At 41.8% G+C, this 16,018-nt stretch overlaps 2 protein-coding genes across 8 annotated transcripts in view; one reads left to right on the top strand and one right to left on the bottom strand.

The window, feature by feature from the left end:
- LOC135501909 (serine beta-lactamase-like protein LACTB, mitochondrial) overlaps window positions 1-7,675 on the top strand; it is a 158,523-nt gene extending 150,848 nt beyond the window's left edge. For 2 of the 4 annotated variants that reach the window (XM_064794341.1, XM_064794339.1), the window contains exons 2-5: window positions 795-1,052; window positions 1,846-2,080; window positions 5,576-5,741; window positions 6,272-7,674. In XM_064794341.1, the coding sequence (XP_064650411.1) occupies window positions 915-1,052; window positions 1,846-2,080; window positions 5,576-5,741; window positions 6,272-6,875 (1,143 nt within the window). In that variant the 5' untranslated portion in view covers window positions 795-914 and the 3' untranslated portion in view covers window positions 6,876-7,674. Of the gene's footprint in view, window positions 1-118; window positions 694-794; window positions 1,053-1,845; window positions 2,081-5,575; window positions 5,742-6,271 lie in introns of those variants that run through there. The other 2 variants (XM_064794340.1, XM_064794338.1) reach the window with 2 other exon arrangements.
- The window catches only part of LOC135501914 (CDK5 regulatory subunit-associated protein 3-like), a 281,400-nt gene that overhangs the window by 219,726 nt on the left and 45,656 nt on the right, over window positions 1-16,018 (bottom strand). The gene's annotated exons all lie outside the window — the stretch shown is intronic.

Genomic DNA, 16,018 nt, shown 5'->3' with positions numbered 1-16,018 from the left:
GGAGGTAGGGTGCTTGGTGTCTCAGACTAAAGGTTTTGAGTCACATGGTGTCTCAAATCGGAGGTATGGTGCTTGGTGTCTCAGACTAAAGGTTTTGAGTCACATGGTGTCTCAAATCGGAGGTATGGTGCTTGGTGTCTCAGACTAAAGGTTTTGAGTCACATGGTGTCTCAGATCGGAGGTAGGGTGCGTGGGTGTGGCTAGATCAAGAGTTTTTCAAGGAGGCAGCATATGCTAAGTTTAGAAGAGCACATGGCGAAGTAACAGATGGTCACGTGGTGTTGTTTGTGTCTGTGATGAATGGTTAAAAAAACACCATTATGTGGCAAGCGATGTCCGTTACTTGAACAATGATGAGCTTTGCCATAGAGAGCTGTTTGATGTTGATTGAAGTGAACACTTATTCCATGCAAATGATTAATACAGGGCACTCTCCAATGCAGAGGTATCTGTGGGTCTTTGTTGTTGAGGGTGAACAAGTTGAGAATGAGTGAATTGAATTGGAACAAGGAAGTTTTTTACCTACGAATCTCCTTGATTGATTGAATTGAGTGTTATGTCCACCCGGGTATGGAAGTGGAATCTCCACGATGTGTTTTTAACTGTGCCAATTGATGACTGATTTGCTTGTGTGGAAGTAGAAAATCTCCTGCTGGAAGAAGTGTCTGGTCGTATCATTTGGACAGATTATTGGTAAAATAGTTCTGTATATATGTCATGACCATCTAGGTTCTAAGAGCCTGATATTGAGCCCTTGATCCCGCACATTTGAATAATGAATCGTATTCTTTCAGGATGAGGTTGGTGCCCCAGGAATTGTGGTTGGTGTGTGTGTTGATGGTGAGCATGTCTGGAAAGAAGGATCGGGCTATTCTGATGTTGAGAATCGTGTCCACTGCAACTCGGAGACAGTCATGAGGATAGCCAGCATCTCCAAGGTTATCACCATGACGATAGTTGCCAAGCTGATGGAGAACAATCAACTTGATATTGATAAACCGGTTCAAGAATATGTGAAGGAATTTCCAGAGAAAACCTTTGAGGGGGAAAAGGTAACCAGTTACTTGCAGGATAATGCTAGAAATGATCTGGGACAACCCACAAAACATCAGCTCAAAAAGGCTTTGTCCGTATTCAAAATGACATGTCATATATCGGCCAATAATAGATGGATATCTGCTGGCGTCACAGCGAATTTGTAAACATCATGCGCGCGCACTCTCGTATCTCTTCAACATGGTTTTCATGAAGAAAAGTGGCGACAAACCATCGTTCTGGTGAGATTTCTCTCGATAACATAATGTTGCTTTTAACCGAAGATGTACGACTGTCATTGTAACAAAATCGTACCCAAGTTTTATTCTAAAATGTCATGTAAGTCCCGAGATAGGCGAGAAAAACTCCTCGTATCCAAGTGAAACCAACAATGATCGTGGAAGTTGATATTGTTATGACACGTGATGCCCTCTTGAGATACGAGTAACGGAGCCAACGGTAATGATGTCATCTTTAACGATATCCATCTATAACATCCGGTTCACCCGTCGATTGATCAGATATATGCATTGTTTGATTCACGAGGCAAGGGCATTCACTCCATCTCAAGGTGACAGGCTATTGATAGGGATACGTTATATGGGTAGGAGATTAGATGTTGCTGAAAGACTCTAATATCAAACGGCCAAGAGTTTGACCACTAGGCCATCGAGATCGGTGGTCTACGTTGACCACCATGTTTTCATCACATCATTTTGATACGATCATTAAGTTTTCTTTCAGTGATTATTTGGCATGTTTATCAACTATGTTGGCACACCCTGTAAAATTGTCTCCATCATGTATCAGGTTACCATAACAACGCGTCATCTATTGTCACACGTGAGCGGGATCAGACACTATGAGACGACTGAAGAGATTCAGAAGAAGAAGCAAGAAAAGGAACGAGAGAAGAAAGAAGGCAAGAAGTTGGTCAAGAACGAGAATGAGTTAAAGATAAAGGAGTATAATCTGAAGGAGAAATATGCGAGTGTGAAGGATGCCTTGATGATCTTTAAAGATGATGAGTTGATACATAAGCCAGGTGAGAGGAAAAATAATACAAAGTTTTTGCAGTGCAATGTTTTTGCTCCTCACTCCTAGCTTTGAACTGAGGTAGCATGATGATGTATCTTTGCTCCTCACTCCTAGCTTTGAACTGAGGTAGCATGATGATGTGTCTTTGCTCCTCACTCCTAGCTTTGAACTGAGGTAGCATGATGATGTGTCTTTGCTCCTCACTCCTAGCTTTGAACTGAGGTAGCATGATGATGTATCTTTGCTCCTCACTCCTAGCTTTGAACTGAGGTAGCATGATGATGTGTCTTTGCTCCTCACTCCTAGCTTTGTACTGAGGTAGCATGATGATGTGTCTTTGCTCCTCACTCCTAGCTTTGTACTGAGGTAGCATGATGATGTGTCTGCTCCTCACTCCTAGCTTTGAACTGAGGTGGCATGATGATGTGTCTTTGCTCCACACTCCTAGCTTTGAACTGAGGTAGCATGATGATGTGTCTTTGCTCCTCACTCCTAGCTTTGAACTGAGGTAGCATGATGATGTGTCTTTGCTCCTCACTCCTAGCTTTGAACTGAGGTAGCATGATGATGTGTCTTTGCTCCTCACTCCTAGCTTTGAACTGAGGTAGCATGATGATGTGTCTTTGCTCCTCACTCCTAGCTTTGAACTGAGGTAGCATGATGATGTGTCTGCTCCTCACTCCTAGCTTTGAACTGAGGTAGCATGATGATGTGTCTTTGCTCCTCACTCCTAGCTTTGAACTGAGGTAGCATGATGATGTGTCTTTGCTCCTCACTCCTAGCTTTGTACTGAGGTAGCATGATGATGTGTCTTTGCTCCTCACTCCTAGCTTTGTACTGAGGTAGCATGATGATGTGTCTGCTCCTCACTCCTAGCTTTGAACTGAGGTAGCATGATGATGTGTCTTTGCTCCTCACTCCTAGCTTTGTACTGAGGTAGCATGATGATGTGTCTTTGCTCCTCACTCCTAGCTTTGTACTGAGGTAGCATGATGATGTGTCTTTGCTCCTCACTCCTAGCTTTGTACTGAGGTAGCATGATGATGTGTCTTTGCTCCACACTCCTAGCTTTGAACTGAGGTGGCATGATGATGTGTGTCTTTGCTCCTCACTCCTAGCTTTGAACTGAGGTGGCATGATGATGTGTCTTTGCTCCTCACTCCTAGCTTTGAACTGAGGTAGCATGATGATGTGTCTTTGCTCCTCACTCCTAGCTTTGAACTGAGGTAGCATGATGATGTGCCTTTGCTCCTCACTCCTAGCTTTGAACTGAGGTAGCATGATGATGTGTCTGCTCCTCACTCCTAGCTTTGAACTGAGGTAGCATGATGATGTGTCTTTGCTCCTCACTCCTAGCTTTGAACTGAGGTAGCATGATGATGTGTCTTTGCTCCTTACTCAAAATGTGTTTACCTTGGTTTTTGTGAAAAGATAATCAATTTGAGTTATAGAGTGTGGGTCAATAAAAAGGTAATCCTGAAACAATCGGCTTTTATGTGATAATTAATGATGCCATGAATATTTCATTGGATGTATGATAAAGACGGAGCAAGGCCCTTTCCATTGATGTCTTCATATCACCCTTGCACCAACAGATGACTCCACACCATTTTTGTCTTGAAAACGGCCTAGGTTTAAGCAGGTTTGAGATAGGAACTTCCAAACGAATGTCACCTCTCAATCCACCCTGTATTTCAATGGAGATACCTTAGTCCCCTCTTTTTGCAGAACCTAGAGTCTCAGAATATCAGTGTTGTTGATATGAGCGAGACTGTACAGTGTGTTTTGGCAGGGAGATATTGTATGATGGAGGTGTTGATATCAATATGAGCGAGACTGTACAGTGTGTTTTGGCAGGGAGATATTGTATGATGGAGGTGTTGATGTCAATATGAGTGAGACTGTACAGTGTGTTTTGGCAGGGAGATATTGTATGATGGAGGTGTTGATGTCAATATGAGTGAGACTGTACAGTGTGTTTTGGCAGGGAGATATTGTATGATGGAGGTGTTGATATCAATATGAGTGAGACTGTAGAGTGTGTTTTGGCAGGGAGATATTGTATGATGGAGGTGTTGATATCAATATGAGTGAGACTGTAGAGTGTGTTTTGGCAGGGAGATATTGTATGATGGAGGTGTTGATATCAATATGAGTGAGACTGTACAGTGTGTTTTGGCAGGGAGATATTGTATGATGGAGGTGTTGATATCAATATGAGTGAGACTGTAGAGTGTGTTTTGGCAGGGAGATATTGTATGATGGAGGTGTTGATATCAATATGAGCGAGACTGTACAGTGTGTCTTGGCAGGGAGATATTGTATGATGGAGGTGTTGATATCAATATGAGCGAGACTGTACAGTGTGTCTTGGCAGGGAGATATTGTATGATGGAGGTGTTGATATCAATATGAGTGAGACTGTACAGTGTGTTTTGGCAGGGAGATATTGTATGATGGAGGTGTTGATGTCAATATGAGTGAGACTGTACAGTGTGTTTTGGCAGGGAGATATTGTATGATGGAGGTGTTGATATCAATATGAGCGAGACTGTACAGTGTGTTTTGGCAGGGAGATATTGTATGATGGAGGTGGTGATATCAACATGAGCAAGACTGTACAGTGTGTTTTGGCAGGGAGATATTGTATGATGGAGGTGTTGATATCAATATGAGTGAGACTGTGCAGTGTGTTTTGGCTCACCTGTGACCCTTTGTCAAAGCGCGTCATCCGGCTTTAGACATGGGGGCATGTTTCTAAACCCCTTAAGCTACGGAAGTTAAACTTAGTACACGCATACCCCTGGGTGACCGCTACTTGGACACCAAATCGTAGCCCCTAATGATTTCAAGTTTGGCCAACAGGGGTCTTTTGAAAAAAACACAAGAAGTGTTATGTCTCCCGTAATAATGGTCACAGCTCGCTGACATTTTTAAGGCATACAGATTTTTGATTCGACCTATTTTTCAAGGTCACAGAGGTCAAATTGTGTTGTCGGCACCACCATTCGACAATAGTGGCACGTTGTGTTACCGCTTTAGCTACAGACCCCAAACTTTGTACAAATGAATCCTAAGGTAGGGGGAAATTATGTGCCAAATTGCCGCCCAATACCAGTCCTCATTTGGCTACCAGGGGCGTTATGCGAAAACACAAAAAGTGTGATAACTCCTCTGATAATGGTCAAAGCTGGCTGAAATATTTAAAGTGTTATATAATATGGATGCTTGACTTGATGTATTTTCAAGGTCACAGAGGTCAAAGTGTACCGTCAGGATCAACGTTCGGCAATAATGGCACGTTTTGTATTCGCTACAGATCTTGTTACAAATGTACCCCTGAACCCACACATCAAAGATGATGTTGTCCATGGGTACATCTGTCTCCTTTGTGTCCTTGGACAACAGGTGAGCACATGGTCCCTGGACCATTTCATTGGAGACACATGTTTTGCTTGACGTGTTCATATGAATATGAGCTGGACTGTCTTTTTATTTCCAGGCACTGAGTTCCTCTACTCAACCCACGCTTGGACGCTTGTTAGTGCTGTGTTAGAGGGCGCCACTAAGAAGGAATTCCCGGACATGCTGCGTAGTTTATTTAAAGAGCTTGGCATGACGAGGACGTATCTAGATGAAAACGAGCCGCTGATTTATGGAAGATCAAGGCAAGTTGTTCTTCTCAAAATTTCAATGACTTCTTTCCAAAAGGGGGTCGTTCGTACCTTGCCCCTCCCCCTTTGGGGGTGCCAGTCTACATCTATTTTCGGAAGAAAATCTTTACCAGGCTTCACTGTAGTTTTTTCTGGTATAAGGTCACATCACAGCCCACTGAATCAAGGCTCAGGATGGTGGTAAATAATGTCCATGAAGGGTTAAAGTTGAAGGAGAATGAATTCACAGAAGTTCCTCTATAAATTTCTTTATGCTCCCTCTTCTAGTTATACCCTCTACATTGTTTTAAACCCTTACTGGCCCCTGATTGAGGCTCAGAATTCAATTCCTTTGCCCACATGACCCAGTATTCAAGCACTTACCGTGTAGAAGCTCTAGACTGTCATCATGGTATACATGATATGTATGCAAGTGCTGCACGCAATCATTACCAAGATTGTCTCCTTTCACTTTTATCTCCAAAAGCTCCCGAATAAAGCCTACATTAAACTTTTTCAATAATGAACTGATTGTCTTTTTTCAGGTTTTATGAAAGGAACAATAAAGGTAAAATAATGAATACACCATACGTGGACAACTCTTACAAGTGGGCTGGAGGTGGATTACTTTCAACTGTTGGAGACTTGTTAAAGTTTGGCAATGTTATTTTATACAGTTACCAATGGCATCCAAACAACTTTTCTTCTGAGCTGTCTACCGGAATTCATATGTCTAATAAATCAGAGGAGTTAGTTGTAAATCATGAAAAAGACATAATCAAAGCAAAAGGCCTTCCAGGATATTTAAGTCGGCAGACTATAGTAAAGATTTGGGACGTGAATGAGAAGGCCAAGTGCTCATGGGATAAGAATGGTCACTTTGCTTTAGGCTGGGCTGTTGTTCCTGAGAAGAAGACGAATGGTTGTTGTCAGGAGCAGCGTTTCTATATCTCACATACAGGTGGAGCTGTTGGTGCTTCCAGTGCCTTGGTTATCCTTCCACGTGAGGGTGAAGGCAGTCAAACAGTGCCCCCTAGTGGTGTGGTTGTTGGTATAATAACAAATCTGAGTAGTGTTGGACTTGCTAAGGTTGCCATGGAGATAGCTGCTTTATTTGAAGATGTTCCCATGCCGATTCAAGGCAAGTAACTTCTTCCATGCCAATTTTCATGTCGCACACCAAAATTAGCGTGAACAACTTATTTCTAGTCACCTTGTTTGTTAAGCACGCAGGCATGCAGGTTGATGTCACTGCCTGGCAAAATCGTGCATACATGACACCAATAAAAAATTGAGTCACATTGCAGGGGGGGTTTAATTTGACCACTCATTACTCACTCCTGTAACTTAACACTTCTATAGTCATACTTCACCTATCAAATCCCCGTGTCTTTTGCGCTTACACCTATGAATTGCCGTGTCTTAATAGACCCGTGTGTCAAATCCCCGTGTCTATTAGCCCCATCGAGCTCGATGGGGCTAATCGGGGGCTAATTTAGACCCGTGTTCAACACAGGTTTTTTGATAGGTGGAATCTGAATAGACACGGCAATTGCAAGTTCTAAGATCCGGCGACAGATGGCGCGGTGTAGTTGCCTCGGTATTGCGCCCCCTCCAACGGGAAAGAAACACAGGAGAGCTCCCAACCTACAGCGCACCTGTCGCCGGGGCTATTAACCATTATCTAACACAACTGATAGGTGTAAGTGCGCCCTGGGTTTTTTGACACACGGCGAAGACACGGGTCTTGAAAAAACACTAGGTTTTATGATAGGTGGAACTACGACTTATGTCAACTGTGCCACTGTGTTAATCAATCAGCAATCAGTCGACAAGCATTGTTTTCTGCCAAGTTTTGTTTTCCTTGTCAAAAGTTGTAATGTCCAATGTGAATGATTTTGAGGGCAACTGATCTACTTGAGATGTATTGCCTCATGAAAATAAATTGTTTTGAAAAAATTGTGCTTGTTTTAAATCTGAAAATCCATGCAGTCTCATCTGACATAAAGACATCATGAACATGAATACGACATATGTTTGATTTTTATACAAAAATTGCTTCCAGCAGCCCCGTCTGTGACTTCTCCAAAAAGCAAAAAAGGAAATGAAACGTCCTGGGGATATTGTGCTCACCTGGGAATAATTCAGTTGCAGATGAAATGACATATGGAGGTTAAATTGACTGTTTGATATGACAAAATGTGGCACTGTCAATGACACTTTTAGAGTTTGACCTCTTTGAACTTGATAAACTAGGTCACAATTGACCTAAATTGAGTCAACTTGTACAGATGCCCAATATGTGTCTCCATATAAAAGTTGAAGAATCTCAGACAAATAGTTGTTAAATGTGTCGATTTCAGTGGAATTTCAGAGTTTGACCTTTCTCACCTTGGAAATTAGGTGAAAGTCAAAATGTTATACGCTCTATGTCCATCTTTGAGGATCACACTGTGAAGGTTTCTTGATATAACTGACATTGAGTTTTACGACCTGACCTACTTACACCTGAAAAGTAGGCCCAGAAAGAAGGTCAAATGGTGATGATTTTTTTTGTGTCACGTCATGTTGTCATAAGACATCCTCACACCAAGTTTCAACTTTCTAGACTCAATAGTGAGCAAAAATGTCCCTATTGCTGACAGACGACGGACCGACAGACGACGGACAAGACATGATGACAGAAGCTCACCCATGTGAGATAAAAATCAGTGAACCACAATTAACAATGACGGGAACGAGGTATAACCATAGCCGTGCCTGAATATGACAAGCCAGGTCCAAAACTGCCTCGGCAACACTGGCAAAACGCATTATAAAAGACAGCATCAGTGTGATGCTACAAGTTGTGCCACATGGCAACACAGGGGTATCATCCTCCTGACAAGGTAAATCCACTCCCCAAGTTGTCCCTTTTTAACCACCCTGCTTCTACTAGGCGATATGGCAGCAATGTGGCAGCAACCAGGCGATATGGCAGCAATGTGGCAGCAACCAGGCGATATGGCAGCAATGTGGCAGCAACCAAGCGATATGGCAGCAATGTGGCAGCAATCATGCGATATGGCAGCAATGTGGCAGCAACCAGGTGATATGGCAGCAACCAGGCGATATGGCAGCAATGTGGCAGCAACCAGGCGATATGGCAGCAATGTGGCAGCAACCAGGCGATATGGCAGCAATGTGGCAGCAACCAAGCGATATGGCAGCAATGTGGCAGCAATCAGGCGATATGGCAGCAATGTGGCAGCAACCAGGTGATATGGCAGCAACCAGGCGATATGGCAGCAATGTGGCAGCAACCAGGCGATATGGCAGCAATGTGGCAGCAACCAAGCGATATGGCAGCAATGTAGCAGCAATCAGGCGATATGGCAGCAATGTGGCAGCAACCAGGTGATATGGCAGCAATGTGGCAGCAACCAGGCGATATGGCAGCAACCAGGTGATATGGCAGCAATGACAACTTCATTGGTTATAACCAAGATTTCTCAGGCTTGCGGCTTAATGAATTAAAGACGATCTGCCATTTTCAACCTTTTGTAATTTGATATCATGATAATGATAGATAATACTGTCACTCCGACGTGACACTGCTGGTGCCAAGCCGACTGTCGCGCCTGGTAAACATGTAACGCATGATGATATGACATTCTTATTACAACTCCCTGCACTAACCCATAAACTTTGGTTCTTCGAAAACAAATAATGGACTTGCTTGGTCCTTGGCATGCCAAGCCGGGCTTGATCATCTTTACCCTCAATGTGTGGGGGAGGCGGTCCTGGAAGTTCAGTATGGGGCTTGTTACACCCATCAACGCCCTCGACACACTTGACACTGACAGTGTCAGCTCTCAAACTTTGTATGAATAATCATGGCTTTGCTGAAGTAATTGACATCTATCAGGGCTCTGATCTTCGCGGTAAAGGACCACTCGCCAATCATCGAGCGTGGTTGTGCTATAGACCATCGATAGGCCCATATTTTGAAATGCTTGTCAAATGATAGCCGTTAATCACACCGCACACCAACCAATCACAACGTAGTCTGGCTTGCGACTGAAATTTCTAACTGCGCAGTTCATCCCCGGCGTAGAAATAGAAAATGTCCTCTGTAAAACGCGTCCGGCCCTATTGTATTCTTACGGGATATGGTATATTGTTCAAAGAGGCGATGACCGTCTGATAATTGAATGATTAGTTTCCAGACATTCTATCCTCAAACTTCTGCACCGGCTCCATTGCATGACTATCATTGCAATAAATATATGTTGAATAATCAAGCACAGACACTAGGGAATGACTTTCTGCTGCAGCAGTTTTGACTTGATTTCCGAAATCTTATTAAGTGTTCCTGTGATATTCTTCGCAGTTAACACACCAACTGACTGCCTTTCAAACTCATAAGTTTGCTATTGCATTTGATCGAGCTTGTTTCATCAGGCGCGGATCGGGGGGGGGGGGGGGGGGTAGGGGGTCTCGAGGTCTTGTCTGTCAAGATGTGCTACAGCGCGATAATGGGTGCCTGCATGTCTTATAGGGGGTTAACGACCTCATTGAGATACCATTTTCATAAAACATGAATTTATTAGGCACAAGTTAAACCTTTCCAGGCATTATATGACAGAAATCAAGCGACTCTCAGCCAATAGGAGCGAGAGCTACCCAATAGGAGCCGATTTATCTTGTAAAAGCCCCCTATGGTCAGAAATTGGTAGCTAGTGCAAGATAAATGACGTATTCTTTATCTTCATTAGTTCTTGTTATTTTTAAAGGGCGGGGGACTTCGTCTTTGAAAAATTAGGTCGTTAAGAATGAAATCCTGCTGTTAGCTTTATTCATGAACTCCTAGGATATGTAGGTTCCATGTAGATTGTAATACAGAATCGTCCTCATATTGGTGTGGTCGTCGTCACCTCGTACTCTTATCTAACTCGGAGGTGCGCATGTGCGGCGGCCAAACCGATGAGGCTTCCTATGGGCGGGGCTCCATAGGAGAAGACTCACATTACACTGGGACCTCATTGTTTAGATAGGCCTACAGGTCATGTAAATTATACATTCTGTTTCATTTTAATATGAAGAGCAAATACATAATTGAGACAACGACCATCCTTATACGTTAAAATATTTATTATTATACAATGTGTACAGAATTAAAAATTAAGAATCTTTCTTTTCTTTGACAGTTACACAAAGTTGCCTATAGGGGTCTCTCCTATCTCTCACTACATCAAAACTGTTGTGCTTGTACGAGGAATCAATCATGACACAGTCCGCTAATTGGTCATTACCCAACAGGAAGACCACCAGTTTCACCCCCAAGCTCCAACCTAGCCTAAAGTCCTCTTTAAAGTTGAGTAAGTTAGCTAGAGGTGCACTCTTTTGGTCTTAAAGAAAACAACTTATCCTGAGTCCTGTATTATTTCATTTCCCTATATTTCACACTTCTATCCTAAATTGCCATCCAGAATAACGATAATGATGATGTGTTGCTCAACACCACTTTAACCCTTAACTCTCCAGCCTCCTCCGTGTAATCTCTCTCCTCCAAATGACCGCATACTCAGCCAGGTGGATCACGGTCGGCTTCTCACTCATGCGGTATTCAAAGATGGTGGTGTTACCTCTCTGCTGGAGGTATCTGATGATCAGGGAGCGACTTGATGTTATATCAGAACTGGAAAAACAATGTTAAAGGCTTGTGTTAGTTGATATAGAAGGTATTCATAGATGGTGATGTTACCTCTCTGCTGATGATCGGGGAGCGACGTGATGTTATATCAGAACTGGAAAAACAATTCAGAACTTGTGTTGGTTGGTAATCAATAGGATATGCAGTATAACCTCTCTATTAAGGACAACCTAGGGACTGACAAGTTCTGTCCCTAATAAAGAGGTGTCCTGATTAGAGAGCTCAAATTGAATGGAAACACCCAATTTGGGACCAAAACTAGTGACTTTGATATAGAGGGTGTCCTTAATGGAGAGGTGTCCGCTATGGGAAGTTCTACTGTATGTGACCCATCACAGCAAAACCTGGTGCAGGTCTCACAGAAGATGAGCCTAAATGACACCAGGAAGAAATTGATGTGCTCAGATTTTACGACAGGTAGACAACAGAGAAATGAACTCCGTCTCAACCTGCCAAACTCAGAGCGATATGCGCCTGGTATTGACGTGATGGGCCACATATGTATAAACACAAACAGCCTGATCCCTGTGCCAATTTCTTTTCAACTCATGGCACCTTTGAATGAAAATGACCTCTGTGACCAAGTACATCTATACTATAATGCGCGTTGTGGCCGCTATTTAGGAGGTAATTTTTGTTTCAAAATTGGGCCTTGGAAATGCGTCGAATTCTTGCAACCTTTGACTTCGTAGGTCTGGATCATACGTAAGAGTGTCACTGAGGGTGTCATACGTCGAATATCTTCGTGGTTTTAGAATAAATAACAACTCTTCAGAGAGCACGTCGACTGGAGAGCTCCGCTCATTCTCAAAAGCATACACAAACTTCACGCATATTCTCCCTGCCACATCAGTATTAGCTTCCAGCACGGGTGTCTACAAAACCAAGACCTACAAAACCAAGACCCCCACCTACAAAACCAAGACCCATCAACAAACCTACTCCAAACTAGTACCTTGTACCATAGTACCTGCCCAAGAAGTAATTACATTGTTCTTTTTTTTCATTCACCCTAACCCTTTAGAAAGCTAGGCTATATTATCACGAATACCCTCGAGAGGACTATTTAAGGTATTTTAGCTTTTGTATTATATCCTTACCCCGAGATCCTTATTTTCTTGGAAAAGCTTAACCAGTGTTAAATGTTCTGAACAGAATCTGAGTACAAAGCATCAAAGAGCTTGTTTATATAGGAGCTTCTGTTTTATTGATAAATTGCAACTTCCTGCTGAAAAAAGGAGAGATGTAGATGGGGTCTTGGTTTTGTAGATGGGGGGTCTTGGTTTTGTAGGTCTTGGTTTTGTAGATGGGAGTCTTGATTTTGTAGGTCTTGGGTCTTGGGTCTTGGGTCTTGGTTTTGTAGACACCCGTACGGGAGTGGGTAGGTGATATGCCTAATATGTGAGGGCCTTATTTGGAACAGGACCTGCTGTCACTGGTCTCAATGCATTGTGCAAAATAGCGTACTCCAATCAATCTATTGGGGGTTGCATGTAGATAGCAGCAATAAGTCCCTAAATGCATTTAATTTCGTGTTTAACCTTTAATAAAACTTCGGCAACGTTAGAAATATAATGTAGCTCAATCATCGTGCCCATTTAACTAATGTATATTACATTTCAACTTTGCCCGCTCCATGGGTATATGCTAGTCGTTATAATGTCATGAAGTCTTATCAGAAGTATCCACAGTGAAATGTCATGATTCTGGCTCTTAGAGTTCTTGACATGCCAGGCTGACAGACATCCTGTCACGACACATATTTCACTTAGGATATCACCACTTGAAATATTATCAAAGAGAAATGCTGGGATTTCCAATGGTTAAGTACAAAGTATCACCAGACATAATATTTGAGAGTGATAAATGTCAGGCAAGATGAAGCTCACAGTTTGAAATTACTTTAAAAAGGTAAGAGGACATAAAGTTTTCAAGTTTTATTTAATTAGGTGTATAGTTCTTTGTATGGGCAGGTCTATAGATTATCAACAAGCATGCAGGACGTCCAATGACGGCATCCAGAATTAGTTGGGTGGCATCCAGGCGGCCGCTGATATTCTGGCAGCTCTCAAAGCTGTTTCTGATTCCACAACATTCTTCTTCCAAAAAATCATCAGAAAACCCGCTGCAGGCTTCTGAAACACTAATTCTGTGGGGAGAACAAACATACCCTCCCTTCAAGTCTTCACTTTGAATGTTTCGAAAGCATTTTGTGAATTTCGCAAATCTTAACATTGAACATTTCCCACTTCCACAGCCAACCCGACGTCTTCTGAACCTTAAAGGGTAACTCGTGTCAAATTTCACCATATAATGTTTAAGCTGTTTTTGACAAATGACTACGGCACTTTCTCATAAATCAGTAAGGTTTTCGAATCGAAATGCACATTTTCTAGAAATTGATGGTTTAATCCCGCCCGGACGGCTCGCTTCGATGCTGTTTTCGATGATGACGTCACAACATGAAAATTTTTGCGGTCGCGGTAGTTTACGTTCAGCGATTTTATAATAAATCTAATCAAAAATGGAAAATTTGAGCTTTACATTTGTGATCAACAATTAAAAACGGACGTATTTCCACAAAGTTGTAAATCACATCATAGTATCACTTTAAATTATCCTAATGTCATTTATGATTTTGAGGGGATAAGAAAATCTCACAAAAATCTTCGAAAATTGAAAATCTCAGATGTTTGATATTTTGCGATTATCAAGAAAGCAGACACAACTTTTGTAGAACTTTCTTTAAGTCAGAGAAGTGACCAGAGCATGATTCCACTCTATTTTAAGATTAATAAATTCATGATTTGAAAAGATAGAATTTTTCGTGACATTTTGATGAAGGATTTTACGATTGACGTAAGTGCAGAGCAAACGCTAACAAGAAGATAATTAATAATGATCAGGAAATGGCCCACATAAAATGGGTCCAACATGAGTGAAGAGAAAGTGAGACATGTCTCAATTGGTGATCACAGGCCGCTTGGGTGGATCTAGGCTTTGTCGTGTTAATAGTCTCTGGCCAGATAGATGCCTATTTTAGAACAAGCCAGCCAAGATGAGTTTGAAAACATCAGATCACACAAACTCAGGCATGTCTCAGTACACATGTACAGTCCTTCAAAAAAGTAAATGGACACACAAAAATCAAATTTTCTTGAAAACGGCTGGTGATAAATCGATGCGGTTTGCTGCATTTGATAGGGCATTTAGTTGTGCATCATGATATCTACCACTTGGAAATTTGCTATTTTACCTATAAGTCAATTTTTTCGATTTATGAAAGGTCCCAAAATCAACTTTTTTATCACGCATTTTTTGGGGGCAAATTTTATATTGACTGGAAGCTTCTGTTGAGTTATGAGTGAATATCTAAGAAATTCCATAGTTTTCACTTGAATCTGCAACTTATTAACCCATTTGTGCAAAAGGGTTTTGTTACCCGGTCTTCCACTGCGGAGATGCCCCCTTGATATTATTCACCTGGCCCAGACATCATGTCACCATTTCAATGGCCTTGTTTAATATGCCTATGAATAGCTCTCCCAGGCCTGGATTTGGCAGCTGGACAATGGGTTCACCAATATTACTTTACCCTCGCGTTTACAATACATCAATGTTAACAACATTTCCACCCCCATTCAAAACCTCAGCCAATAAGGAATTAACACTCGGGCTGCATGTTGAAACTGACATAATTGGCTATGGTCGACTTCTCCAAAGTAATTCCAAAGTCAATAAACAAGGTGCAAAATTTTGACATAAAATGCTGTTTTCCCACCAATTAACACAAGATATTTTCATCACCTTGATGAGGACGTGGGTTTTTCATCATGGTGATTCATCCTATCAAGAAAAAGTACGAAAAAAATCGGAAACGAAAAAGTTGATTTTGGGGCCTTTTGTAAATCAATAAAAGTCGGTATTAGATAAAATGGCTAATTTTTATGTGGTAGATACCATGATGCACAACTAAATGTCCTATCAAATGCAGCAAACCGAATCGATTTATCACCAGCCGTTTTCAAGAAAATTTGATTTTTGTGTGTCCATTTACTTTTTTGAAGGACTGTACATATTATCACTGACACAATAACATTTTCATATTTGATCAGGCTGAAGTTTGAGTTTCACTTTACATTCATTTCCTTGATCAGGTTGATGGGGAATAATGATTTTTGAAGATGATATAATGTTATTACATCTACCTGTGATAAAAACTTGGTGATAATCGAGTCCCAAGTTACCGTGATACAGCACTTTTTGTGCTTTTGGTCAATACTCTAAACTCTCCGATCTAAGACTGTTTCTAGATATGTAAGCCAAGCCCCCTGTAGATATCATGCGAATTGTCGTTGGATGCCATCCAACATTCAACTCAATCGGGATGAACAGTGAGTGGGTAATAATAATTTGTTCAATGCTTATGCCTTTCGCCTTCGGATCCGCTTTATTATCCAATAGTTGATTAACTATTAACACTGATAGAGAGGTGTCCTAAGTAGGGAGGTCATGCCATTATTGTCCAATAGTTGATTCATATGTATGTTTCATGGGGGGTCTTGGGTCCTTTATATGCACTTTGATGAAAAGAAAT

Source organism: Lineus longissimus, chromosome 17 (genome assembly GCF_910592395.1).
Source record: "Lineus longissimus chromosome 17, tnLinLong1.2, whole genome shotgun sequence".
Taxonomy (NCBI): domain Eukaryota; kingdom Metazoa; phylum Nemertea; class Pilidiophora; order Heteronemertea; family Lineidae; genus Lineus; species Lineus longissimus.
The sequence above is the reverse complement of the archived record's forward strand: the minus strand, read 5'-3'. Positions and strand labels throughout refer to the sequence as shown.